The sequence below is a fragment of the Scleropages formosus genome, chromosome 13, assembly GCF_900964775.1.
Source record: "Scleropages formosus chromosome 13, fSclFor1.1, whole genome shotgun sequence".
Taxonomy (NCBI): Eukaryota; Metazoa; Chordata; class Actinopteri; order Osteoglossiformes; family Osteoglossidae; genus Scleropages; species Scleropages formosus.
In genome coordinates this window covers 6,162,998-6,190,851 of record NC_041818.1, presented here as the reverse complement: position 1 = coordinate 6,190,851, position 27,854 = coordinate 6,162,998, and the positions used below count along the sequence as shown (strand labels likewise).

At 43.8% G+C, this 27,854-nt stretch overlaps 2 protein-coding genes across 2 annotated transcripts; both read right to left on the bottom strand.

Annotated features, from left to right (window-relative positions):
* Positions 1-3,856: 3,856 nt before the first annotated feature.
* On the bottom strand, positions 3,857-10,535 carry LOC108925369 (solute carrier family 25 member 53-like). Its single transcript, XM_018737228.2, has 2 exons — positions 10,293-10,535; positions 3,857-5,670 (listed from the first exon to the last, which is right to left on the bottom strand). Exon 2 carries the CDS (start codon positions 5,630-5,632, stop codon positions 4,748-4,750), a length of 885 nt encoding a protein of 294 aa, XP_018592744.1. The 5' UTR covers positions 5,633-5,670; positions 10,293-10,535; the 3' UTR covers positions 3,857-4,747.
* Positions 10,536-13,761: 3,226 nt separating this feature from the next.
* On the bottom strand, positions 13,762-26,061 carry prps1b (phosphoribosyl pyrophosphate synthetase 1B). The gene is made up of 7 exons (XM_018737428.2): positions 25,696-26,061; positions 17,603-17,786; positions 17,053-17,151; positions 16,571-16,695; positions 16,117-16,290; positions 15,552-15,711; positions 13,762-14,309 (listed from the first exon to the last, which is right to left on the bottom strand). The coding sequence occupies exons 1-7, from the start codon at positions 25,815-25,817 to the stop codon at positions 14,217-14,219; spliced, it is 957 nt and encodes a 318-aa protein (XP_018592944.2). The 5' UTR covers positions 25,818-26,061; the 3' UTR covers positions 13,762-14,216.
* Positions 26,062-27,854: the final 1,793 nt, after the last annotated feature.

Below are 27,854 nucleotides of genomic sequence, written 5' to 3'. Positions count from 1 at the left end.
TATACAGTATATACTGTATATATTCATGAGGGCATGGTGGTGTGGCGGGTTTGGCTGGTGCCTGTTGTGGGGTGGGTCTGGGGTTCGAGCCCTGCTTGACGTGCCTTGCGGCAGACTGGTGTCCCGTCCTGGGTCTGTCCCCTGCGCCCCGTGTTGCCGGGTTAGGCTCCGGCTCACCGCAATCCAGCTCAGGACATGTGCTTGTTGACAGTGGTTGGTTGGTATATGTTCATCTACCTACAACTCAGCCTCTCCAAAACAGAGATCCTTAACCTCCCAGCTGGCCTGTCTTCCTGTCACAATCTATCTACTGGACAACTCACTCATTTTGCCTACCTCCTCGGCTAAGAGTCTGGGAGTGACGATTGACTCAAGTCTATCTTTCTCTCAGCACATCGAAGCCACAACCCTGTCCTGCAAATACATCCTGCATAATATTCGTAGGATCCGTCCCTATCTCACAACTGACTCTCCCCAACTACTTGTCCAGGCCATGGTGACTTCCCGTCTGGACTACTGCAACTCTCTCCTGTGTGGCCTTCCTGCTACTGCCATCAAACCTCTGCAGCTGATACAGAACGCTACTGAACAAAAGTGTTCCCATGTATCTCCCCTCCTTGTCTCTCTGCACTGGCTTCCCATAGCTGGCCAGATTAAACTGAAGACTCTAGTTACAGCCCACAAAACCATAAACGGATCTGCTCCATGATATCTACAAGACCCGATCACCCGTTACACCTCAACACGACTGCTACGCTCCTCCCCGCTTACCCTCTTGGTGGTCCCATACACAACAGGTCCAAAATCAAAAACACAATGGCTTTTGGTTCAAGCTCCAGTGTGATGGAACGACCTCCCCGTCTCACTCAGAACTGCTGAATCTCTATTTACATTTAAAAAGGGTCTTTAAACTCACCTCTTCCGGACTAACTTCTCCTCTGATCTTCTAAGTTTATGTAATATGTAAATTTTCATACACCATAACTTTCAGATCATAACTGTTGAATAACGGATAAACTTTCACACAGCTACTTGTGTGATGTAAATGCTTGTTTAAAAAAAATGCAATTAGGAATTGTTGATTATTTGGTTAAACTTTTATACAGCTACTCGTGTGATGAACATTGGCTCATATGGTGGAAAGAAATTGTGCTTCAGAATCACGCATCTACATTCAAGTCTCTCTTTCTGCTAATATAATATAAAATTGTATTTCCTATGAGATGTACGTCACTTCGGAGAAAAGTGCCTGCTAAATGGATGAATGTAAAATGTAAATGTAAATTGATCTTCAGTAAATTATGTGTGCGGTGCCAGTAAATAGGAAAAAAATTAACAGTACTGGGGGGTGCAGAGTGTTTGGCTGGGTCCAGCTCTCTGGTGGGTCTGGGGTTTGAGTCCCGCTTGGGGTGCCTTGTGATGGAATGGTGCCCTGTCCTGGGTGTGTCTCCCCCTCCAGCCTTGTTCCCTGTGTTGTCAGGTTAGGCTCTGGCTCGCCAGACTCCACTTGGGACAAGCGGCTTCAGACAATGTCTGTGTGTGTGTGTGTGTGTGTGTGTGTGTGTGTGTGTGTGTGAACAGTACTGGTATCAGTACACTGGCTGCATATAATTTTGGTTACAAGTAATATGTTAAGGGGGGTGCAGTGGCACAGTGGGTTGGACTGGGTCCTGCTCTCCACTGGGTCTGGGATTCGAGTCCTGCTTGGGGTGCCTTGTGATGGATTGGCGTCCCGTCCTGGGTGTGTCCCCTCCCCCTCCAACCTTACGCCCTGTGTTGCCGGGTTAGGCTCCGGTCCCCTGTATGGGACAAGTGGGTCAGAAAGTGTGTGTGTGAGTGTGAGAGAGATATGTTAAAGCCCATGTTTACTTTTATTCATTCAGTCGACTCTTTTCTCCAAAGCAGCTTACAGTGTTGAACTGCTTACAGTTATTTCCCCAATTACACAGCTGGGTGTAATGAGTAATATAATTAAGAGTAAATAATAAATTGAAATAAGAAATAACTACAATGGAACACATTGAACAGGGACACAACAGTGACAGAGCTGGTTGATGAGGGTATCTTAAATTTTCTATTGTTTAATTTCAATTAATCTCTAGTTTGTAGTGCAGCAGTTCAGGACATTAGCTTGTACCCAGAGGCTTGTTGGTTCACACCTCGCTCCCTGTTACTGCTGTGCTACCCCACGTAGACTGAATTGCTCCCGTTATAATACCCAGCTGGAAGTGATACTCCAGCTATGATTCAGAGGACACAAGGTTGGTGGATCCATGTCCGGAAGTGTATTTCGAGCGCAACACAAAGACTGACTTAGGGCCAGGTAACTGACTGAGGGAACACGATCTGAAGCCTAGAAGAAACAGTCTTGGGCTCAAACTCAACAACCCTTGTGTCAAAATCAAGTCCTTTCAGCTGCAGGATAATTATGCAAACAGGCTACTGGTGCATCAGGAGCTTCTTGTTCCAGAATTTCGGCAAGGAGGCCCTCTGGTGTTTACATGTGGGGATGTGACTCCACCTTCTCCAGATCCAACGAGTCCTTTTGTACAGAACAGCTTTACAGAAGATCAGAAAATGTTCACCAGCTTTGCCTACTTTAAAAAAATTGCACTGCTTTACTACCGTCCTGTTATTCTGACTTTATAGCCTTTGGGGCATTTAAACAGCATTAATCTTACCGATTGATTATAAGGAGGGTAGTATGATAATATGGAGTTGGAGACGATTAGGTTGGGTTGGACACGTTATATTGAGGACTTCATACACTTAGAATGTTTGATAGAGGCAGGAAGGCCACAAATTATATTCATTGTTAGGAAACAAACATGATATCTCATTTTGGACTCAAAATGTAAAGTCGCTATTGAAGTTTATTTGTGTAATTTACTCTCTGACTATGAGTGACAGTATATAATACCTACAGGCTGAACCTATTGCTGTGAGTCTCCGGTCACCATCCATCCGCTGTTCACACCTTTGGAACAGACTGCTTACTCCGTGACCATGTTAATAAAGTGCACGGGAATATTCTGTCCTCCATCTGTGTCCTTATGGTTAAAAGTTGCAATCTGTTGTCTACTGTCGCTGTGATTGAGTCAGTCAGTCTTTTCAGAGGTGGGTAGAGTAATGGTCAGGAAACAGCACTGTTAATTTAAAAAAATACTTGAGTAAAAGTACAGAAAGTATCAGATCAAAAAAGTGCTCAGGTAAATTTTTGGGCAAGCACTCAGATATTTTACTCAGATATTTTTAAAGCAATACAATGCCATACACTGTAGTGGCTTCACAAGTAGGAGAGGGTTATACAGGCGCTGGAAAAGATGGGAAAAAAGATGAGGGAAGATTCAGGTGAAGCCACAGTTGGGTTTATTGTCATGTTTACAGAAATGCTCAGTCATTGGACTCAGAATGAACAGTGCTAAAAAAATACAAAAAGTATTGATAAAATCACTGCAGGGCTTTAAAAGGTGACAAGGCACAGGAAATCAAACATACTGTTCTATCCACCCGGTAACACAGGGGCGTAAGGCCAGAGGGGGAGGGGACACACCCAGGACGGGACGCCAGTCCGTCGCAAGGCACCCCAAGCGGGACTCGAACCCCAGACCCACCGGAGAGCAGGACCTGGTCCAACCCACTGCGCCACCGCAGAAAAAGGAATCAATCTTACAATTAGACTTCTCTTCTGAAATACAGTAAATTTATTTAGCTGTATTTTTAAACATCACGACTATTTCAAAAGACTACTCTGAGATTGGTTTTGTCCTGCTGCTGTCTCTGCCGAACCCTGGAACAACACCGAAGAATAAATATTATTCTTTATTAAATATTATCAAATTCAAGGTGACTCTCCTCGTGATTCCTCTACATGTGTAACTCACAGGTTCATTTTGTTTCTTCTAACAAAAAAGATGCTATTGGCAAAACCTGGCAGTGTTTCTTACTGATAGAAAGACAGCGGCTTCATGTTAACGCAACTTCTACCGATAAAAAAAAAAAAAACGAATAAAAATAATAAATCCATAAATACTGAAGGTCAGCATGACACATATGGAGGAAACATACCAGCTGCATAATAATAACCGGAGTCAGCCCCATTAAGGCACACTCATGGAGTACAAAACTCATTATATACTTACTCTAAACTCATGACATAGTTCCACTGAGTTCCTTAATATTTCTTGCTTCTGCATGTTCTACTTGGACTCTTGGCAGCGACCAAATCAAGTAATAAATACTTAAAACCAAATTAAAACAGAGTAATTGACTGACATAGAAAGGTGTGTCACGTCTTTATAAAAAACTGTTGATGTTCGACTGATCCGAGGAGCGTGTTTCACGAATAAGGCTCGACAAAAACCAACAGAGATGGGCAGCTCATCACACTTAAGGCACCAGTGAGAAGCTGAGGATGATGATTATTCATTTAATTATTTTTTTCCTTAGCTAATACATGAATATTAAGGTTTACATACCGTTTGCATTTATCTGACCCTTGCAATGTTATCGAAAATTGTTTACCCATTTATACATCTGAGTACGTTTAGTGGAACAACTTAGTTCAAGTGCTTTGCTCATGGGTACTAAAACTGGAGGTGGAATACGAAGGCAGGAGCGTGAACCACGACGCCACCAGCTGCCTGATTTTTTTCAGATCAAGTATCTTGTTCATGGGTGATACAGCAGTGTCCCCAAAAGAGTGGCACTGACACCCATTAAGTTGCACGAATGTGTCATTGGATGCTCAGCCCATATGCCTCTCTAGTCTGTCATAGATGGCTGTGGTGATGCCCCACGTGAGACAAGATCGAAAGATGACCAGGGAGCCACCGCGGTACAGTAGGGTCAGACTGCGCTGCCTACAATGCCACAGTGTCAACGAAGAACGCCAAGCGCCCTGCGCCTTTCCACCAACCTGAGCCTGCATGTTGGCCACTAGCACTGAGAGGGGGTAAAGGGGCAGGCTGATGACTACAGAGTTCACCACGCCTGAAAGGAAGGAGGAAGCCCCAGGCGAGACGCCGTGCTCCGTGAGGATGCTTCGCATGGGGTCCTTCAAGCCAAAGTAGATGCTGTTGCCCAGGGCGTTGCGGATCAGTATAGGCAGTAGAGCTCGGTAGAAGCCGGCCGCCAGGGTTTTGGAGCGCAGCCGTGACAGTACGCTGCGCAGTGTGGGCAGGCTGCGATCGTTGCCGCTGTTCTGCAGCACATTTTGTACTCGCTCGAACGGCGTGAAGACCAGGGCCTCCGCAACACCCGTGCCAAGTCCCGCCAGGGCGGGCAGTAGGAACGGAGGAAGAAGACAAGCGCCCACACTTGAGAGCTGGTGCACTAGTGTGTCCTGAAGGCCGAACAGCAGTGTACCATGCAGCGTCTTCACCAGCAGGGGTGGAACCACCCCCCTGTAGAGCTTCCGTGGACCCTCTCTGTAGAGCTGTCCAACGGCCTCGCGGACCAGGGTGCTGTGGAGCTGCTGCCGGAACACGGTCTTGTAAACAGGAAATGTGATCAGTGTTGTCAGGGTGGACAGCAGGCTGGATGTCCCACCATGCAGGTAGCTGTGGAACCACAAGACTGGATCCTGGGCTGCAGCAAGATCCTCTTCATTGGCCACACTTCTCCCATCCATCTCGTTGTTAAGCTAGGCAAGCGGCAGCAACAGCGCAACTGGAAAAACAAGAGCGGCCCATTCAAGAATAAGCACGCAGCACCATGAGGTATACACTGAAGCAGCCCTGTGCTTCCAGGATAGGCCCCTGACTGCTCTAACCCTGACCTGGACAAGCAGTTACCAGTAGTGAGTGAGCAAACTGCACTTAGTGTATATATGTGTGAATAAATTAGTGTGACCGCCTCCACTGGACCGGTGTACTCTGACTCATGTCCTGTGATTTAGGTATAGGCCCCAGACCACTGTGACCCTACACTGGACAAGCATTAATTGAAAATAAATAGAATAGGTACTGAGAGGGGTGTGGTGGCACAGTGGGTTGGACTGGGTCCTTCTCTCCACTGGGTCTGGGGTTCGATCCCTGCTGGGGGTGCCTTGCGATGGACTGGCGTCCTGTCCTGGGTGTGTCTCCTCCCCCTACAGCCTTTTGCCCTGTGTTGCCAGGTTAGGCTCCGACTCCCCGCGACCCCGTATGGGACAAGCGATTCAGACAATGTGCGTGTGGAATGTGTACTGTTCTGTGTAGTGATCTTCAAAACATAAGGACTATATTATCCTTTTTTTTTTGTTTTTTTTAGAATGGTTTTGATGTTGAGATTTTACCACTTTTTTAATGAAGGGAAAAAAGATGCGGGAGGAGTTTTGCACGTCTGGTGAAAAATGCGGTGCGACTCATAGTGTAGTGGATGACACCGCCGCCCTCAGATCTTAAGGCCGCAGGTTGGAATATGTTCTCTTGCTGTAGCACCCTTAGGCCAGGTCCGTCCGGCCGTCCGAACCACTCGCCCCAGATGGGACACGGGGAACCGGAGCCTAACCCGGCACACAGGGCGTAAGGCCGGAGGGGGAGGGGACACACCCAGGACGGGACGCCTATCCATCACAAGGCACCCTAAGCAGGACCCGAACCCCAAACCCACCGAAGAGCAGGACCAGGACCAACCCACTGCGCCACCACACCCCCTACCTTAGGCCAGGTACTTACCCTAAATTGCTCTAGTGAAAAAAAATGCAGCTGCATAAATTGGTCAGCTACTGTAAGTAGCTCAACACTATAAGTCACTCTGGAGAAAAGTGTGAGTGCATTATAGGAGGAAGCCTGTCAATTCCAACATCTCCATGTGCAAGACATCATACAGCTTCTGCATGATGGACACACAGCCTGTGTAAATAGCATACACTGCACAAATGTAGTACACACCACATGTATGTAGCATACATTACATGCATGTAGACTCACAGTTTGATCTTCTCATACATGAAGAGGTGAGCACAGGACAGAAGGTTGTAAGTACACACACATTGTCTGATACAGGGTTGCAGGGAGCTGGAGCCTAACCCAGCAACACAGGGCATAAGTCCAGAGGGGAGGGGGACACACCCAGGATGGGATGCCAGTCCATCACAAGGCACCCCAAGCAGGACTTGAACCCCAGACCTACTGGAAAGCAGGACCCAGTCCAACCCATTGCACCACCACACCCCTCAGGGGGTAAGTACACACACACACACACACACACACACACACACACACACACACACACACACACACACACACACACACACATTTTCTGAACCGCTTGTCCCATACAGGGTCACGGGGAACCGGAGCCTACCCGGTAACACAGGGCGTAGGGCCGGAGGGGGAGGGGACACACCCAGGACAGGATGCCAGTCCATCGCAAGGCACCCCAAGCGGGACTCAAACCACAGACCCATTGAAGAGCAGGACCCGGTCCAACCCACTGCGCCACCCTTGGGGGTAAGTAATTCATTTCAAATATTTATATTATAGGGGGGCGCAGTAGCGCAGTGGGTTGGACCAGGTCCTGCTCTCCAATGGGTCTGGGGTTTGAGTCCCGCTTGGGGTGCCTTGCAACGGACTGGTGTCCCGTCCTGGGTGTGTCCCATCCCTCTCTGGCCTTATGCCCTGAGTTGCTGGGTTAGGCTCCCCTGACCCTGTATGGGACAAGCGGTTCAGAAAGTGTGTGTGTATTTATATTACATATATTTTATATTCATTTAGCAGACACTTTTCTCCAAAGTGACTTCCAATGAACTCTATCTAGTCAGGGAAGTAGCTACATGGTGGCCACGGGTGGCCAGTGCCACCCCGACTAAGGCTCGGCCACCCCTCTTGTACAAAGCACTCTGACCACACTGACAGGTGACTTTTTTCGCCGCTTAAACTTGTATGATGCGCATAGTGTTCCGTACGGCGCTATCAGGCTGAAGAGCTGCGAACGGCCCGCACGGCACAAACCTCTGTGTAGGAGGGAGGAGTAGGAGCGGTAAAACTGAACTTCGGTACCGTTACTCAAGCCAAGTCCAGCGCTAGCGAGCAACGCAAGAGGATACGGTGATCGGGAGAGTAAAATGTGTGTTGTTTACCTACATTTCACTACCATTTTGTGAAAATTTGTTAAAAGTTGAGGTACTGCGGCGTTTCATCATGAGAAAATGTTACCCTACCATTAATAATACCACATAACTTAGCTAATGTTAGCTAAAGTTACTGCAGCTGCTAGCTAACTGTTAAAAATAGTGTTACCACATCATATTCTTACATTATGAGTCTGTCAGTGTTTTTGTAAGTAGTTACTAATGTTAGCTAAAGTTACTGCAGCTGCTAATTGTTAAAAATGGTGTTACCACATCATATTTTGATATTATGAGTCTGTCAGTGTTTTTTGTAAGTAGTGGTTCAGTTTAATAATAATAAAAGTGTTTCTTGATAGGTGTGTTTGTCTAAACTGAAGAGAGCATGAAGGAAAGCAGGCGAAGACAGGAAGATACTTTCCTGTTTTACGAACTGAGGACTAGTAGCAGCGAAACTGGAAATGAAAAAGAAGCAGGGAAATGTGTGCTGCTAAGAGACAAGGAGGAAGCAGAGATACAGTCCGAGAGGGAGCTTGTGGAGAAGCTCTACAGACACAACACACATCAGACCAGAATCAGAAATGAGCAGAAACACTCATGCAGTTGTTTCTGCAAACATAATTTTTTTTTTCCAATACCCAACATGCATCATTAGCATCTAAATATACAAATGATGTAGAATAAGGATCATATTAAATTATATTATAATGTTTTTAGACATTTCTAAGTACTGACGGTGTAATTTCTTGTATACAATTGTAATAAATTCTGTAGAATTTATAGAATTTCTGTCTGTAGAATTTGCTTTTGGTAGAGCATGTCAGAGTCAGCTGTGATTTTTTTTTTTTTTTTTGGCCACCCCTGAAAAAAGTTCTGGCTGCATCCTTGTATGTAGTGTTATCAGCCCACATATCTTATTCACTGCAGTGACTTACACTGCTAGATACACTATTTACAATGGGTCACTCATCCATACATCAGTGGAACACACTCTCTCTCTGTCACTCACACACTATGGGTGAACCTAAACAGCATGTCTTTGGACTGTGGGAGGAAACCAGAGCACCCAGAGGAAACTCATACAGACACAGGAGAACATGCCAACTCCATGCAGACTGAGCAGGGATCAAACCCACATCCTCTCTCACCACCCAGGAGCTGAGACAGCAGCGCTACTTGCTGTGCCACCATGCCACCCATAATGTACATATGCAAATGTAGAAACAGTAGCAGGTATATTACTAGGCTCTGCTGATTTATTACTGCGGATCATGTGACTGCAGCACAGTAAAAACATGGTATGGTGTCTTCTTGCACCCATCACTGCTGTAAATGCAGGGATCAACATGGTGCCGGTTGTTTTACTGTAATGCTGGAACTATATGGAGAGGGAGAGTATTGTAAAACAGATTTTATAAGAAAAACAACCAGACACACACTTTCAGGAAGAAGGCATATGAATAAATTTATATTATATCTAGCTGATGCTTTTCTCCAAAGCCACTTATAGTATTAATGTACTTACAATTATTTACCCATGTATACAGTTGGGTCATTTTTACTGGACCTGTTTAGGGTAAGTACCTTGCTCAGAGGTGCTGCAGCCAGAAGTAGGATTTTGAACCTGTAACCTTTGGGTCTAAAGGCAGCAGCTCCAACCACTAGGGTACCAGCTGTCCCTGGATGGATGGATGGATGGATGGAAATCACAGCAACCTTTGGATCATGCACGAAATCTATATCAGAGTATCAGAGCCCCCATGACAGATTCTGGACTCTTAAAATCAAGTTATTATCACGTTAATATTGACCCACTACAGGTAATTTAACAAAAAAAAAAAAAAAAAAAAAAAAAAACATAATAAATGAGAGCTCTCACACCGCTAAAGACAGAAGTGGGTGTTGGTTGGAGTAAAACACTGTCACTGCCATTTTCCTCCACCTCCCACCCCAACCCTTTTTCGTTTCCTTAAAACCATGTGCTGCTTAACACACGAAAACTGCACATTTTTCAGAAACTTCTTATTTTTTTTAAACTAATCGCTGCGCGGGACTGGATGATCATGATGATCTCTCGTGTATTATTCAGCCCGCTGTCACAGCGGCTGTGCGAGGCGCTCCATCATTTGGGCTGAACAAAAGAGAGAGGGAGATTTGAAAAAAAGAAAACAAAAGAACAGTCATCGTTTGCTCTTGAATGAATCAATATATTTATGAAGAAGAAAATGTATTTCATTACCTGCTGGCGTCTTCACTCAAATAATAATTTTAAGCGCAACAAACGCATCTCGCCTGACTTAAGTTTATATTATAATATATTATAACCATGATGATGTAATTGTTATTTAATGACAGCAAAACCTATGAAAATGAAGACGGTTAAAAATGTCAGTATTACCAAACTTGATGAGATATAGTTTAACATATAAATAGATCTGACTCTTGATACCGTTCACGATGCGGATCTTGAAGAAATAACAGCTACGGCTTTGATTACAATAACGTTTGCGCTGTGTGGCCTATGCCCGCCCCTTTATGTAATGTTCATTGGACAAATTAGTTCAAATGCTTATTGCTTTATTGGCCAGCCCATCTGTCAATCAGAAGCTCCACCTAAAAGTGGCAATTTCCGGTCTAGCTTTCACAAGATCCCGTTGTCAGTTGTTCCACACTGGATGTGGAGTTTATCTGTGTACTTGCCTTATTTCATATCTAATGGAATATGTTTTCATTTTTTTAAAAGTTTCGAAGTTTCACAAAATAATTTTTATTTGCCTTGTAGCGTGTGCTGCCCTGCAGCTCCCCTAGGGAGGGATAATCATTTAGGGCTAAGAACTGAACTAGAGAGTTGCATTGTGAATTTGCATAATGTATGGGTCGAGTTACTTCTCTTTTGTTCAATATGGAATTATTTTAGTAATAACTTGTTTATGTGCACTGTACTTTGTAACATACCACTATTTATTACCTATTTTCCAATGATGAAGTCTTGATTTGAGATGCTGGGGATCTTGTCAACTGTTAACTGGACAGGAAGGCCTGGTGCCAGAAATGGAACAAACTTTTCCGTTTCAGTTCTTTTACATTTATAATCACCCTTGGTATTACTATGGAAGAAATATGCATTCTTATGCATTAATAGCAACGTTTATGCTAATACATAATACAGCTGGTAGCATAGTGGTTAGGGTTGCTGCTGTTGGATCCCCAGGTTGCATGTTTGAATCCCACCAATGGCTGTAGTTCCCTTGTGCAAAGTACTTACTCTAAATTGTGCCAATGAAATGAGTAACTCATTGTAACCTTAACAATATAAGTCACTTTGGAGAAAAGTGTCACCTTAATTAATAAAAGTCAACATTTCTCTTCCCAGTGGAAACTATTAGGGCTCCTTGTACAATAAACTAATAACATAGTCATTTCTCTGCACTGGCTTCCTATAGCTGCCTGAATCAAATTCAAGACCCTGGTTATTGCCTACAAATGCATCAGTAGAACTGCTCCCAGCTACTTACAGGTCTTGATCAACCGCTACACCCCAGCTAGACCCCTTCGCTTGTCTACTTCCGCTCGCTTGGTGGTCCCGTGGTAAAGCAGGGAGGTTCTCAGTTCTGGCTCCGTTGTGGTGGAATGACCTCCTTGTCTCACTCAGAACTGCTGAACCTCTGTCTACATTCAAGAAGGGTCTGAAAACTCACCTTTTCCAGATCCATTTCTCCCAATATCTCTCAAGCTCATGTATGGTGTAAATGTTCATGCACCATAACTTCATGAGCATCACCAGATAAGCCTTTATACAGCCACTACTGTGGCATTGTACATGGTTGTGTAGCTTATATTATATAAAAAAAAATAGTAGGAGGTTATCAGGATTCATCTATCCTGCATTTTATGTACCTACTCGAGTGATGAACATCGGTGCATCAAGTGGAAGGTAACAAACTAGGTTTACTTAAGAGTCACATGTCTGCAGCCATGTCTCTTTCTCTTAATGTAATGCACAAATTGTATTTTGCTGAGATGTACGTCGCTTTGGACAGAAGCGTCTGCTAAATGAATAAATGTAAATGTAAATAGTATGTTGGACAGGCTGGTTTTTTATTGTCCCCATCAGTGCTCAGCACTGCACAATTTTCTGTGTAATAACGGGCTCTTGTGACACAAAGGAGTTGGCTTTTCAAATGTACTAAATAATGTATATTTGCTTAAACTGTGAAATCTGTTGATATATCATCATGAAATTACTATGAGATCATAAATGGTATGTAAAAATTGTTTAAAAATTATTACACCTGTACCAAAAGTTTAACTTTAATAGCTCTGAGACAAATGTGTGAATGAATGAAAATGAATGGAATTCAGTTTCAGACTAGACAAAATTTGTTACTAGCCATGATAATGATAAATTATTTAGACTATACAGCATCTGGTCATTGTTAAGATGCTGTATGCTGTTAGATGACGCCTTGTTGCCATAATACAGTAGGGTTAGTGCTGCTGAATTGAATTTCATGGTGACCGCTCATGTTGTTTTCATGGTAATGCAGTAATATACCTGCCAGCAAGTATAAAATTTAAAAAGGTAACAAAATTTCTTGAATACAAAATTATAAGATGTTTTCAAACAAGTCTTTGCTGAAAGGAACGTGACCTAATTGTCATGTATTCAGTAACTTAAGTGTGTGACGAGACCTGACTATAGTCTATTACCATGTTCTTAATCATATCCCCACATGGTCAACTGCGAAAAACAACAGAAGTGTTACAAACCAGCTTAATAAATATTAAAAACATAAGTGCACCAATAGTGCATAATATCTTCATGCCAGAAATATACTTGAGGATTTCTTGCAAAACAGCAAGTATCTAGGCTTTTAAAAATAAAAACTATGATATATTTTGAAAAGTGCCTAGATTTTAAAAATATTTTACTTTTATTTGCTAGAGGAAAATGCATATTTTCACCAGACAAGTTCAGGTTATGTAGCCTGCAATGGGACAGCAGTAGCCAGACTAGTCATTCTCAGCCACGCTCCTGGCAGACTAGGGTATGTGTATTTGTGTGTGTATGGGGGAGTTCACTGTGTGTCAACATTTTATTTATTGAGCCTCGTCATCCAATGCTGAGGTTGTTGGGAATTCAACAACTGCAGGACCTACACTCTGCAGTCCAGTAAGTCATCAATGAGTAGCAGAACTCTTTAGAATTTCTGCAAACAAACAAAAACACACACACACACACCACAAAACTCATCTTACCCATCTTAATGGCCTCATGCCATCGTACCCAATCCGTTCCGGCTGCACAAAGCAACCCAGTGGCCTAGTGGCACTTGACATCCCTTTTTTGTGCTTTGTACTAAATAATGGATTACACAGCATCCTGCTTTTTAAGCTCCTTAGTTCATGCATTACCAAAAGAGCAGCATACCATTTATAGAGCATAACCTTGGCATGTTGCTCTATTTCCAAACTGCTATAACAGGAGTCTCAGAAAAAGTGAATGGACAGAGTGGTGCAATTATTACTGTGAATAGTCACATTATTTAATATGTTCATCCACTGCAGCTAAACAGTGCCATCATTTATTAACTAAGGTACTCAAGGCAGCAGTGTGCCTGCAACAACAGAACTGCAGAAATGTAACCAAGAATGTGAGCACATATAGATGATTTTATTTAGAAAACATAACTAAAATAAACTTTTCCAGAAAAGCTCTCACAAATTTTAAAAAACAACAAAAAGTAGCAAAAGGGCCTTTTCTCCAAGGAGGCTCTTGACTGCATAGACCAAGCCAATGCACTCAACGTGAACAGTGGGAGAAAAGGAAATGTGGTCCTTGAACAAATCAAGCACATTCTTGACCCGTGAGCTGAAACCTGTGTTCTAGATGGACATTCACTGGGCCCTGCCGCTCATAAGTAGCTCGCTGCCTCTGGACAAATGGGCAGAGAAAGGGTGAACCAGGTTAACTCAAGTCAGCGTTTAATGTGTCCGACTGTCAAGCAGTCAGTGTAACAGAACACAAGAGGGAGGAAAACTAGGGTCAAGGCGATGGAGAAGGGAGCGAAGAAGGGGTGTGGGGATGAGAAGATAATTGCAAGGCCGTCGGGATCCTCTTCCTCTCCAGCTGGAGCAGCACAGAGCCTCCTGAGAGAAGCTGTTACAAGGGAACGTGGCTGAAGAGATAAGAGACGGACTCGCCGTTGTGAGTCCTGCGGATTGCCTCGGCCAGGATCATGGAGATGTCAATCACCTGCAGGAGAACGTGTCGCATGTTACTCTGATCCAAAGCGCTTTGTCAGAAACCTATAAAAACTTCCCATCCCTACAAACTCTTTAGCCAAAATTTCGGTATAACAGTGTGCCCAAAAGCAGTTTCAAAGTCATGCAAGTGAAGCGGAAGTATAGTAATGGTACACTATAGCACCAACTACAGTACATCTGTTTCCCATCTTGTATTTGTATTTCTATGCATTTGTGCAGTCACGGTGCAAGTATGACTGCCAAGCCTCCTTCCGTCTTCACCCACAACTCACATCAGCTGTTCTTCACTGGGGCACAGAAAGCCTCATTTAAGCCTCATGTGCTTAAATTGTCATCTGCACTTTTTCTAAACATTAAACAAACATGAAAAATTTCATTATTGAATGCTCATTGCTGATTATGAAATGGACTGCTTAGAAACACACCCATCAATGACCTCATTAAGTGTTTCATAATTAGGTAATTTTTGAAGCGTTTCAAAATCTGCTGAAATCATGGATTGATAGTTATACAAGTATTTTAGCGATATTTGGGAAAACGGTTTGGGGTTCTTGGATTGGCTGGGATTGCATTATTATTTTTCACTTTTAAAGTAATGGGACATAGGTTTTTGGTACCCGAAACTAGTATCCACACCGTTTTCAGGAACAAATTAATTTTGCAAATCAAGGGGTTGCTGTAATGTGCATCCGAGTCTCACTATCTCGTTTTTAGTGAAAATCTAAAAATCTATGCATAATGTGCAGGTTCACTTCAGGGTTAATTTAGAAACTATTATATATAAAAGACTACCTGTTTGAACATGCTTTAATTTACGTTTATTCATTTAGCAGACGCGTTTCTCCAAAGCGACGAACATCATAAACTTCCTGTATAAGGTTGTTAGTTTTTGCAACTACGAGAAGGGTTGCAACTGTAAGAATTAAGCAACAATATAAATAATTTCAAGTTTGCACATCTTCAAATTGTTATATTTATAAATTGTCATGCTATAAAGAACTAATTGCACTGTTTCTGCCTTGTTTCCCAGTGCCGTAGCAATGTGATGAGGTGGGCAACTGGGCACTGGCTTTTGTCAACCCAAAGTCAAAAACCAATTTTTGTACATTTTATCCTGTTTATAGTGTGCACCTGGACTGGAGGGAAAAAAGAAAAAAAAGGGTTTAAAAAAGGCACATTATATCAAAGATATTACAATATTTGTAACATGTCCCTCTGTTGGAGTGCAAACCTGTATTTTTGGACAGTGCTTCATCTTTTCCTCCTGGGGGATGGTATTGGTGACCACCACGGCCTCGAAGCAGGCGTTGTTGATGCGGGAGATGGCAGGGCCCGAGAAGATGCCGTGGGTCAGGATAGCGTACACTTTGGTAGCACCCGCCGATAGCAGTCTATCAATTCAGACACAACAATTGAGGCCTCTACACAAGCACATTTAACCATTACCATCAGGGACTTTTCTGAACATAGCATTTAAAGCCGAAGCAAACTCATTTCCTTGGTGAGCCTTGGAAGAAAAGGCGTGCAATAACTTGGTGGTCTGATGTGCAACAGTGAGCATCAATTCATTTTAGGGAAGTGTTACATATGTGCTCATTACTTTCAGGCTTTAAGGTTTAAGCAGAGTACAGCTTTGTTCCCTTTTCTGGCTCCCCGGTGAACTGAGCTGCCTGAACTTCCACACAAATTTCTGACCTCAACCATCACATGATCAGATGCAAGATCAGGTGACTACAACACTGAAGTGGCTCCTTTTCATAAAGTTTGAATATTCTGCCCGTGGGGTAGGGGCTTACTTATCAGCCGCATGGCAGACGGTGCCACAGGTGTCGGCCATGTCATCGACCAGGATGGCGACCCTGTCCTTCACATCTCCCACCAGAACCATACGATCCACCTCATTGGCCTTCTTTCTCTCTTTGTGGATGAGAGCAAAATCCACATTTAGCCGGTCAGCGATGGAGGTAACCCTGCAAGGAGGGTGAACATTTTTTTTTTTTTTTTTTAAATTTGGATACAGCAGCACATAACTACAAAGAATAACCATAAATGCATCAACAGGCCATTATTATTCAGCAGTACTATTGAATGCTGCCCATGTGACTCAACTAACATTATATATGGTAGGTATAATAGATAATTCACAAATGTTCTCATAAGCAGCATTATGTGAGATGCTGGGCCGTGGGTTAGACTCTCAATGCCTGCAGCATCTTTGTGGGCTAGCAGGGGGGCCTCATGGCTCCTCACCTCTTGGCACCTCCGGCATCTGGAGACACAATGATGCAATTTTTCCATTCGGGGATATTCTCCTTAACCCATTTCAGCACAGCTGGCTCTGCATACAGGTTGTCCACGGGGATGTCAAAAAATCCCTGAAAGTATCATGGGGGGAGCAGTTATGAACAGTAGGCTCAAAACAGAGTTGCCATTATAGACAGAAACAATTTACTGTCTAAATTAGTTCCTTGAATTTTATTTCAAGCCCCTACAACACCAGCGCTGCCAAAATCTTCTCTTTCTTACTTTTCCCTGTGCATCGTCATGCAGTGAGGTGTGGGTACTTTCTGCATAACTAGAATTTCCCTTGTGGTGAACACTGAATTTATTAACTGTGTGTAATGAGAAAGACATTACACGCTGAAACACACACTCCTCGGATTCACACACAGAGATGTTTCAGAGTCGGGGTAATCTTTGTCCAACGCTCTATGGTCGCACTTTTATCCAACCTGTATCTGGGAGGCGTGCAGGTCCATGGTGATGATGTGGTCGGCTCCCGCGACTGACAACATGTTGGCTACCAGCTTGGCTGAGATGGGGGCTCGACTCTGCAGGGGAACAAGTAGGACCATGTAACCAAGCGTTTGGCTGCAAAACCCTTTATAGTACATTTATTCATTTAGCTGACACTTTTCTCCAAAAGTGGCATATACTGTTAAGGTTACAATTACCACAAGCTTACTATTATTTACCCATTTACACAACTGGGTAATTTTACCAGAGCAATTTAGGGTAAAGTGTGTGTGTGTACCTTGCTCAAGGGCACTACAGCTGGAAATCGAACCTGCGACCATTAGATCCAAAGGCAGCAGCTCTAACCATTACACTACCGGCTGTCCTAGTAATCCTCTAACTACTCAAGGAAAACCTTCAGGAACATGTGACAGCAGTCCTTTTTTCGCCATGATCGTGGGGACAACAAGAGCATAGCAGTGTCCACTCACAAAGCTGTGGAACCCCAAGCTGTGACAAAAACCAGTTGGACATCCCGTACCCCACCTTGTCCTTCTTGTCCTGGCGAGCGTACGGGAAGCAGGGGATGACGGCGGTGACGCGGGAAGCTGAAGCAATCTTGCAGGCGTTGATCATGATCAGCAGCTCCATGAGGTTGTCATTGATCTCCCCGCAACCGCTCTGCACAATGTAGACGTCCTCCCCTCGCACACTCTCGCCGATCTCCACACTGCCAGAGGGCCAAACACAAATCACAACACACAGACACACACATATTTAACTATCAAACCCCTCCCGAAATGTTGGATCAAAAGATTGTAGGCTCAAATCCCACCTATTGTTACGAACGTCCAACTTAATTCAACACAGTTAAAAACCACCCCTCGTAAAGCCTATTATATTGAAATTCCAGTTACATACACTGATTCGTATTAACAAACGGCGCTACTTTGCGATGTGCATCAAAGCATTGGATGCCTACAGATGTTCGTTGGCACGTGAGCCCAAGGCAGGGCAAAGACTTCCTTCTTTTCAGTCGGACTATTACGCCCATGACCTCGCCCTGAACGTTCGTACCTGCCTGAAATCAGAGTAGCGGGGTATAAAAAAGCCAGACCTGCAAACCCTGGTTGCAGAATCTCATTTGAGAAACCCTTCTCTCCAGCGCTCTCGAGTGAACCCACGACACCCTACAGCACCCGTTCCTTCCAAGTCCCTAGTTCTCCTCGATCCCTCGTTCTCACTTCTGATGTCCATGGCTCCTGACACTTGCATCGCCTCCTCGACTGCGACAACGGATTCTCCCCAAGGCCTACGTTTGTTTGACCAACCCACGCCTGTCCCCAACCATGAATCTCACCTGCTTTCTTGTGTACCATCAATGAAAGTCCCATGATTGGGTACACAGACACAGAAAGTGGCTGAAGCTGCACGTCCCAAATGGGTTCATGGCAAACCAAAGCCTAACCTGGCAACACAGGGAGTGGTGCTGGAGGGGACACACCCAGGACAGGATGCCAGTCCATCACAAGGTACCACAAGCGGGACTCAAACCCCAGACCCAAAGAGCAGGACCCGGCCAAACCCGCTGCGCCACTGTGCCCCCTTCACCCTAAATAGCTCCAGTAAAATTACCAAGCTGTATGAATAGATGAATAACTGTTGGAAGCTTAACATTCCAAATCCCCAATTCAATACGGGCTCCTTGGCAGCACAGCCTCCTGGGTTTCACCCGACATCATCGCTAGCAAGGTGCACCAACACCATAGGGCCAGGAGAAACTTGTCAATGCTCCTATGTCCCAGTCTTATCGCAGCTAATCATTTGCCAGCCTGCTGATGGCCAGTGCCTCCACCACCTGTGGTCCACAGCAGCCAGCCATTCACGCACTGATAGTGAACATGGCCCCCCTGTGCGGGGACAGAGCCAGAACACACTGCACAGTGTGTATAATACATACATACATAATATAATCTCTAGCAATCCTGGGGATCTCTCAAGAGGCGCTGCTGTGAAAAGACAACTGTTGCCTTCACCTAGTCAAACAGCAGGGTACTTTTTACTGGACAAACTCAAGATAAGTTCCAGCAGAAGCAGGAATTTGAACCAATGTGTTCCAAATGCAAGGTGACATGCGTTACTAGACTACGCTGCCCGCTCGTGTCACTGTGACCCACATCAGGAAAAGTGCCTTGGAAAGAGACTGATTGGAACCTCATACTGTGTGACCTATGTACACAACATTTGAATGTTGCACACAAACCCTGGATGACATTCAAAAAAAGGGTCAAACAGGATGAAAACAGGGGTGATTGAGGATTTCCGCTCAACATTTGGTCAGTTTGAACGCTGATTTTCTTGAACCCCCGATTCAACATGACCCCACTATTTTCAGAATGACATTTTATGGAACGTAATGATAACGTTATAACAGGGTTTCACTGTACTGCAAACAAGCAGCATCGGCCAACAGCAGTGTCAAATAGCATGAGCAAAAGAGACATCCCAAGCCACTTAAAGCACCCTAGAATGGTTCAAGACTGAACACGAGACTGCTCTCAGGTCAGGTGGCCGACGACTCCCCATCGGAAGCCCATTGAAAACATGCGTAGAGATCGCCAAACAGCACCTGGGAGAAGGTACCCTTGAGGTGGCATTTAGGTTGCAACCGTTTCATCACCAGTCAAGGTGACATCATCAGCGCGCAAGTTGTGTGGTTTGAGTTGGATGCTTCCTCCTTTATATGTAGTTTGATGGGGGGGATTGCCTGAAGCTTGGACATGATTGGTTGGTTTTATGTGACCTTGAGCACGAGTGGTTCTTCTGATTTCTGATTGGTCGGTTGCTGGTTTCAAACCGGAACGATACCGGTTAGGCCCTTGTTGGTCCTTGCATCGTATTGGCTCGTAGATGGGGTCCAGATCAATGTTTGTTTATGGAATTGGATAAAGAGTACTAGGCCTCAAGAAACTCCCTCGAATGTTTTGTATCTGCCTGGGATAAGATTTCTGCATTGTCAATGCTGAATGTATGTCCTTCTTGATCCTGGTGTATGGATGTCATAGACAAGGGGTCATGCCTCCTGGTGGCCAGCTTGTGTTCATGGAGCCAAGTTGATAATTTTCTTCCGGGCGTTCAACGCTTAAGATAGCTCGTCGTTGGGAGGCTTTTGCTTGTCGACAAGTCTCTGCTGGCAAACAATTGTTTTTTCTGCACGAGTGCCTTCGAAGAAACATCCTACCTTCAAGTGTCAATCACAGGCCACCGGTCAACCACTCACAAGCCTGGGCAATTGCTAGACGAAATGGAAGATGGATGGTACGCACGATGACCACTGATGCGCACAACCGCCTACAGAAGTACAGGTGGTCACACTGACAGCAGAGCTGCAGGAAGCTCATTGATGACTATAGGAAGCACCTGATTGCACTTTTTTTGAGCAAAGTGCTGCACTTCGAAACATCGGGTCTGGGGTGTCAATCATTTTGCCTATGCCATTTCTTCTGTATTTGTATGTTCCAAAGTTTAGAAACAAAGATTCTGTAATATTAACAGTTAAATAAAAAGCATGGAGGCAAATACTTTGGATAAATTTTAACTTTAAGAGAAAACCGTGTTATTTGCAAAAAAAAAAAGGCAAGGGCGCCAATACTTTTGGCCACGACTGTATACACTCGTTGCACTGCAGTCAGCGATTCCTGCCAAGACAGCATGTCATTTTTGATAAAAGTAACATTTCTTTATGACTTTAATCCAACCACACAGGTGGAGGTTTAAAACCCTGCTAATTGCATGTCAAGAAGCCAACGGATTAGGCCTCCTGCTGGGTCGGATCAACGTCAAACCCCAGGCCGGTCCGGGTGCCTTGCTGATGGGACTCTGCTTGGTTTTTACTTTAAAAACTTTCTTATACAGGTGGTCACCGGCTTACGATGGTTCAACTTACGATTTTTTTCGACTTTACGACGAGGAGCTGGCGATAGACATTCAGTAGAAACCGTACTTCGATTTTTTTTCCCCGGGCAAGCGATATGCGGTGCAATACTCTCTCACGATGCTAGGCAGCGGCAGCGATCCACATCTCCTAGTCTCATGCAGAAGCGTGTATAAGGTGTCTTAAATGCATATTTGACTTATGATATTTTCGACTTACGTCAGATTTCGCAGAATGTTACTCCATCATAAGTCGGGGAGCACTGGTTTATAAAAAAAATACAGCAGCACCAACATCAGACATCTCTTCAAAAAAGAGTGTAGCTGATGCTTTTTCCAACAAAGCGACTCACAATGTTAAGCTACCTGAAATTATCTACCCATTCATACATCTGCGTATTTCTTCTACTGAAGCAATTTAGGGGAGGTACCTTGTGGACAGACACTACAGCAATAGGTGAGATTCGACCTACGACCTTTGTATCAGAAAGCAACAGCTCTGACCAGTTGCCATCAAGTGCCCCTTACAGTCAATTCAGAAGAATAGAAAGCAGTGAATGAAAGAATATTGTAGATGAATAATGGAATGCAGTGGAAATCTGACCATAGGGAAGGAGAAGAGAAAGCGCATATTTCACGTCCCACTTACTGCAGCCCAAAGTGCTCAGGGTGCAGATATCTTCATACCTATCAGTACGAAATCAGGCAGAAAGCCAACGTGAACCAGTGAAACCGGACCTGCGCGGAGCTAACCCTAGCCCACAGTACGGTTCACTGCGGCACCCTCATGCTGCACTTATACTGTATTTACCTTAAAAAACACCCCACCTAAAAAAAAAAAACACACTTCAACAGAATTTTTTTTAACCATTAGTAAAAATTATTTAATGGAGCTAGTAAACCAGTACCACTGACCAGGCAATATGTGCAAAGGAAGTGCTCCAGCTCCAGTGACCACAGTTCTGGAAGTCAGGGTAACTAATGTGCAGGGTGTAGAGTCGGTACACAAAACCTTCGAGTGTGACTCCAGTAACCCAATAATTGCTTCCGACTCCAACTCCACAGCACTGCCCAACATTATTTTCGGGGGGCGACTTACTCGGCGAATATAGACCTAAACCCATATTACACCTCTAATTTTCTGGGGTCCACTTATACGGTACATTTTTACCGACTCCAGTAACCCAATAACTGCTTCCGACTCCACAGCACTGCTAGTGTGTTTAAAAGCAGAAAATTGCAGCCAGTACATCGTGTATTTTAAAAAAAATACAAACTGCAGCTAATTTCAAGTCTGCCACCGCATTTCTAGCAAACCTGCTTCACATGTTTGAAGTGTTTGATAGAACTCTTTCTATTCTTATTCTCTATCGATTCTGGGTTCTCTTTACTTTGCTTCTTGTTCCCCTGGGATTTTTATTGGCTGGGAGGGGTGATCCATATATTTGGAGGGAAGGTGCAGTCGGGGATGTTTTCCTGCTTATCACCTGTAAACAAGCGGTGGCTGACAGGTCCCCAGAGAAGGTAGGTGGGTAGGTAGGTATGTGTGTGTTAGGGGGTTGAGGTGAAATGGTTTTTGCTCAGTTTTGGTTTTTATCTTGTCATGACCCAGCATCGTTGCAGTTGCAAAAATTACCCAGATGTTTCAACTGTCTGATAATCTCACAATGAATAAATAGAATAGTTACAGCACTAAGCAACGAGAGAACCGTCAAGTTATAAGATCCTGGAGCCACAATGTAATGATCACCCTTCCAGCTACAGCAAATTCGGCACTCCTGTTAAACCAAACAAAAAAAGAGAAGTGATCCACACTTATGACATGCTAGCGTGTTTGATTTAACGTATTTTCCCTCTCGCCGCATAATCCATCAGAAAGATAGCTAAGGGAAACATTACATAAGCAATTGACAACTTGTTGCCATGGTAACTCTCAAACAAATCCAGGCTGTTTTTGTCACTCCACGTCAATGATATGCCGAGTAAGCTTCCACGCAAAGATGACTGTGCGCCAGTGTGCTTTCCAGTGACATTCCTTATCCAAATCATAATAGCCACGAGAAAAATGAACACGATTATCTGAGGATTATTAACTTGGCGAGAGCACAGAGCACCGCGGCACTTGGCACCTCAGACAAAAGAGGCTGTGATCAAACGTACTGACAGCAATGCTGAGCTCATCGAGATTCTTGGCAATTTTATTTTCGTGAAAACTTGAAAGGAGCATTCATACAGCCGATACGCAAAAATGTTTGAACCGCTTAAACGCACAGTTTACTCAAATACAAAAGTAAAATTTCTGTAACAAGCAAAAGCATATAATCAATTTTCCCTGACAAACACACCCAAAGTTCCATCCACCCGATAACCAGTTGACCTGTGCAGGGCCACAGCGATCCAGAGCCTATCCCAGCATCATTTGAGTGTACAGCAGGGGTTTGACCTGGATGGGACACCAATCCATCACAAGGTGGCCACGCACACTAAAGGGAATTTAGAGTTGCCAGCTCACCTGAACTGCATGATTTTGAACTGTGGGAGGAAACCAGAGTACCTGGAGGACACCCACAGACATGGCGAGAACACGCAAATGCCACACGCACCGGGCCGGGATCGAACCCATGTTCTCTCACAGCAGTCAGACACTGTGAGGTGGTGTGGGGGGGGGGGGGGGGGCAGTGTTACTCACTGCACCGCTGTGCCACCCCAAAAAACCTAAGACATTTGATTAAACCGATACAGAAGCACCAGTTCACCTCTCCCGAGAGACTGACATAATGACACTCCTATACGACCACGCCATACTGAAAAGCAGCTGAATGAGTAAAACAGATTTTCTAATTACGTGTAACGAGGAGATAATTACATTTACTCATTTAGCTGACACTTTTCTCCAAAGGAATGTACACTGGTAAGGTTACAATCATTACAGTTGCCAGCTTACAATTATTTACTCGTTTATACTGCTGTATAACGTCACTGGGGCAGTTCAGGGTAAGTACCTTGCTCAAGGGTACTAGAGCCGGAGGTGGCTATCGAACCTGCAACTTTTGTACCCAAAGATTGAGAGAATGAGATTCAGAAATTAGAATTAGAACACTTGGGGCCTGCTGCTATTCGGACAAACCGACACTCTGGATGCGAGAAAAGGATTTCGACATCCTCTCTGCGTAGCTAATTCAGCGGAAATCTAAAGGACGTGCAGATACACACGGGAACGAAGAGCACGTGGTCCACAATGGAGCGCACAGGTTCTTTAGATATGAAAGCAAAACCAACGCCTTCAGTGATTTTTTCTTACAAAAATCGCTATACCTCTCACTGACGAGGAAAAAATTTTAAACAATATTTAATATGCATAAATTACCAACACCCACTATGAACAGGTGTCAAACAGACTCTTAAAAACTGGGCTAAATCCAACGTAACCGAAGAGCAGAAAACAGAAGTAGTCCTGATCGAGAGAACAGCCGTGCGCAAACAACGTGGGGCGTAGTTTCAATATTTAATTTGCAAAATGTTTGTTCGAGTATCAAGCAGTTTGGCCTCGCTTCCTGTTAACTCGCAGTACGCGAGTATGTTCACCGCATTTCCAAGGGGCGGCGTCCGTGGCGACTGACGAAACAGGAATCTCTGAAACGCGAGCGCGATGAGACCTGCATCCCTCCGACAGCAAGTGCGGGCAACAAACAAAAATCTGCTATTCCACACCGGCTTGCCACCCAGTCTTCAGCAATATTATATCTACATCTGACACGTTTCTCCAAAGCAACTCAACGTTAAGCTTCTTATAATAATTTACCCATTTATTACTTATTACTGTAATAATTGGGCGAGTACCTTGTTCACGGATACTACAACTGGAGGTGGGATGTGAACCCGCAACCTTCAGATCCAAAGTTAGCTGCTCTAACCGCTACGCCACCTGCTGCCCTTGGGCCGATACTGCAAATTTCAAATATCAGCACATGCTGATATCTCAAAAAAGAAAGGGGGGGGGGGGGAGAAAGGAAAAAAAAAAACATTTTATTTATTTTACTGTTTTTTGTCAGGGTACACGTAGTGTGGTCACTGAGGATGCGACTCACGAGGGCGCAGTGGTTAAGGAACACGCCTGTCAACTTTATTAAATGTTTTAAGTTTTTGACATAAAATTCCAGGGAAGTGACTCAACCACCAACACAACAGCTCTGCTCTTACTAGCAGCTACACACACATTTCCACTGAAACACATGATCATGTGCGCACACACTCCAAAACGCACAGTTTTGGTGGAAGACAATTACAAACAATGAATGGTTACTAGGCAGTGGTTGCCAAAACGACGTATTTTTGATGATAGTCGTATCCAATTCACAATACGAATACAAATGAAAATGTTGCGGGGGGCATCACTGATGTTACTAGACAGATACCAAGCAGATGCGTGTAGTCGTGGATTTCCACGTACTTTTTTTCTGCGACACACACGTCTCGTGACCACGCCAGGAACGGTTTTCCCTGAAGCGCACGCTTCGCGAGCCTCGTGAGGGAGCTCGGTCGTTGAACTACATCACCCACAATGCCTTGCGCAGCCTGCGCTTGGGTAGTCCATGCGGTGTGCTTGTGTAGCCCCTCTAAAAACCTCTCGCATATTGCAAATAAGAGATCCACACATTTTCTGTACGAGGTATCTATTCACCGAGCGAACACGAGGTCGCACTTACCACGTCTCTTGGTTACTGAATTTTTTGGTGACGACTTTGCCCAACTCGAGTCCCAGGCGGTCTGCGATCTTCTGGGACAGATCCTGATGAGAGCTGCCGCTGAAAATCTTTATGTTCGGCATTTTTCCGTGTTTCAAAAAGTGTCGGTGTACAAAAACTTTGTATTATCAGACGGAAGCTAAGCCTAATCCCAATCTTACGTTTGCTTTAATAAACTCAAGATGAAAGGTTTTCCCTTAATATCTTGACATCTAACCGTCTATCTCCCCATCCGCTGAACGCCACGCTTCTACCTCTCCTCCATCGCAACCTGCGCGCTCTTCGCCCTACGGGCGCGCGACCTCACGCCGTCCCACTTGGCCACGCCCTTGCGTAATGGCGTATTACATACGCTAGACTTTCACAGCCCACCGAATATCCTCAATTGCGTATTGGTGACAGATATCGCGAGATTATAGTGGAACGTACCGGTTAATCAGAAGCAGGAACTGGTGCCCTACAAAGCTTAGGAATTTAGCGAGGTTTTTTTTTTTGTGTTTAACAAAAATTATGTCTTTATCACAAGCACCTCATACGGCAAAACCTGTGTAGTGTTTTGAAGATTTAATATATACCGGCAAAGGGTGTCACTTGTCACATGGGATCGTATTCGAAGTCGAAAGTCGTGGCCGAGTTAATCATGTTGTCATGGAAACGGTCGGGCAAACTATCATAACATCAGCTATAGAAGTTTGATGCCTTAAAAAAAGACGAAAATTGTCCTGTAAGTTTCAGTTAACTTGGCTAGATGTCCTAGTACTGATTTTTTAAAACTCGTGAAGTTTAAAATGTATGTTTAAAAACTACTCCAAACATTACAAGAACATACATACAAATATACTTAGTTTTTTTTGTTGATAACTGAATAAATTCACAATTTTTAAAATATATTAAAAGAATACTTAAGTTCTTTCCAAAACTATAAACCAGATCGACACAAGGTTTTTTTCCCCCTAAATTTATTAAAGTGGACCTAGAGAGTCCAATACTAGGAGTCCTCAGCCAAGTCACAAAAGCTTATAGTTTTAACATGTGTTAAAATTGTGTTATATCATGTCTGTGGTACTGATATGTTTTATAAGATACTACTCCTGTTAAAAAATGCGTATCAGTGGGCTAGTTTTGAAATACACCCAGTCATCACTTCACAAACACAGTAGGGACTGGAAGTCCAGTTCAGTCCAAAATCCAGTCACCATAGCAGTACCACTGAAAGTTTTATAATACAGACCCCCCTCAGTTTATTCACACACTAGGTTCTGTAGAAAGCTATAATGAATCAAAACTTTGCACAGCTACCTTTGATGATTAATTTTCATCTACTGCTCCTCCAGTGTGGTGTTAGTTTCAGAGCCTATCCTGGAAACGGAGGGCATGAGGCCGGAAACACTGGACACCACGACAGTCTATTGCTGGACTTTTATTAACTCGAAACATTTGACCACTTTATTATCTGTGTAGTTATTAAATGCATAACATTCAAAATGTTTCTTAATTTAATCTGTAGGTAGGTTCTGTAAAAGTCTTGGATATAGCCATAATAAATAGAAGTTATTTTGTGAGACATTTAACATTCCATAGTTTTGAGCTATATTAACATGAAAGGTCATTTTAAATGACTGAAAAATATGTTGTATCCAAAAAAATTCCTTTTCAACGACTGTTGACAGATTCATTCCATAAATGTGCAGTACTCCCCATCTTGCTATTTATCAACAACACTCTCAAACACCAGGCATGAGCTACAAATGAGTGACCCATGTATGGATGAGTGACCCATTTCAAGTAGTGTAACTAGCAGTGTAAATCACCTGATGACTAAGGTGTGTGGGCTGATAACACTACATAGTATCCATTGTAAGTTGCTTTGGAGAAAAGCGAGTGAATAAATGTAAATGTAAAATTTTAGAAAATAAGAAAATACAATTAAAACGAAAAAACTGTTGGGTCTTCGAAAATTTCTAACACGAGGACTTTGTGTTATTGCTTTTTGATGCAAAACTGAGATTATCCACTGGATAGTACTCTTGCTTGGCTACTTGACAAGGAAGAATGATCATAATGAAGATTCCCAAAATTAACCTCCTAGATTTGCTGGTGACATTTTTTCTTTGCCTTGT

Bases quoted from the DNA above. Each gene is read 5' to 3' on its own strand.
- prps1b (XM_018737428.2), bottom strand. From the start codon at position 25,817: ATGCCGAACATAAAGATTTTCAGCGGCAGCTCTCATCAGGATCTGTCC. The intron at 17,787-25,695 runs GTAAGTGCGACC...GCCCTCTGGCAG, and splicing joins TTCAGTAACCAAGAGACGTG to TGTGGAGATCGGCGAGAGTG. The intron at 16,291-16,570 runs GTGAGGAGCCAT...CCCTCCTTGCAG, and splicing joins GATGCCGGAGGTGCCAAGAG to GGTTACCTCCATCGCTGACC.
- LOC108925369 (XM_018737228.2), bottom strand. From the start codon at position 5,632: ATGGATGGGAGAAGTGTGGCCAATGAAGAGGATCTTGCTGCAGCCCAG.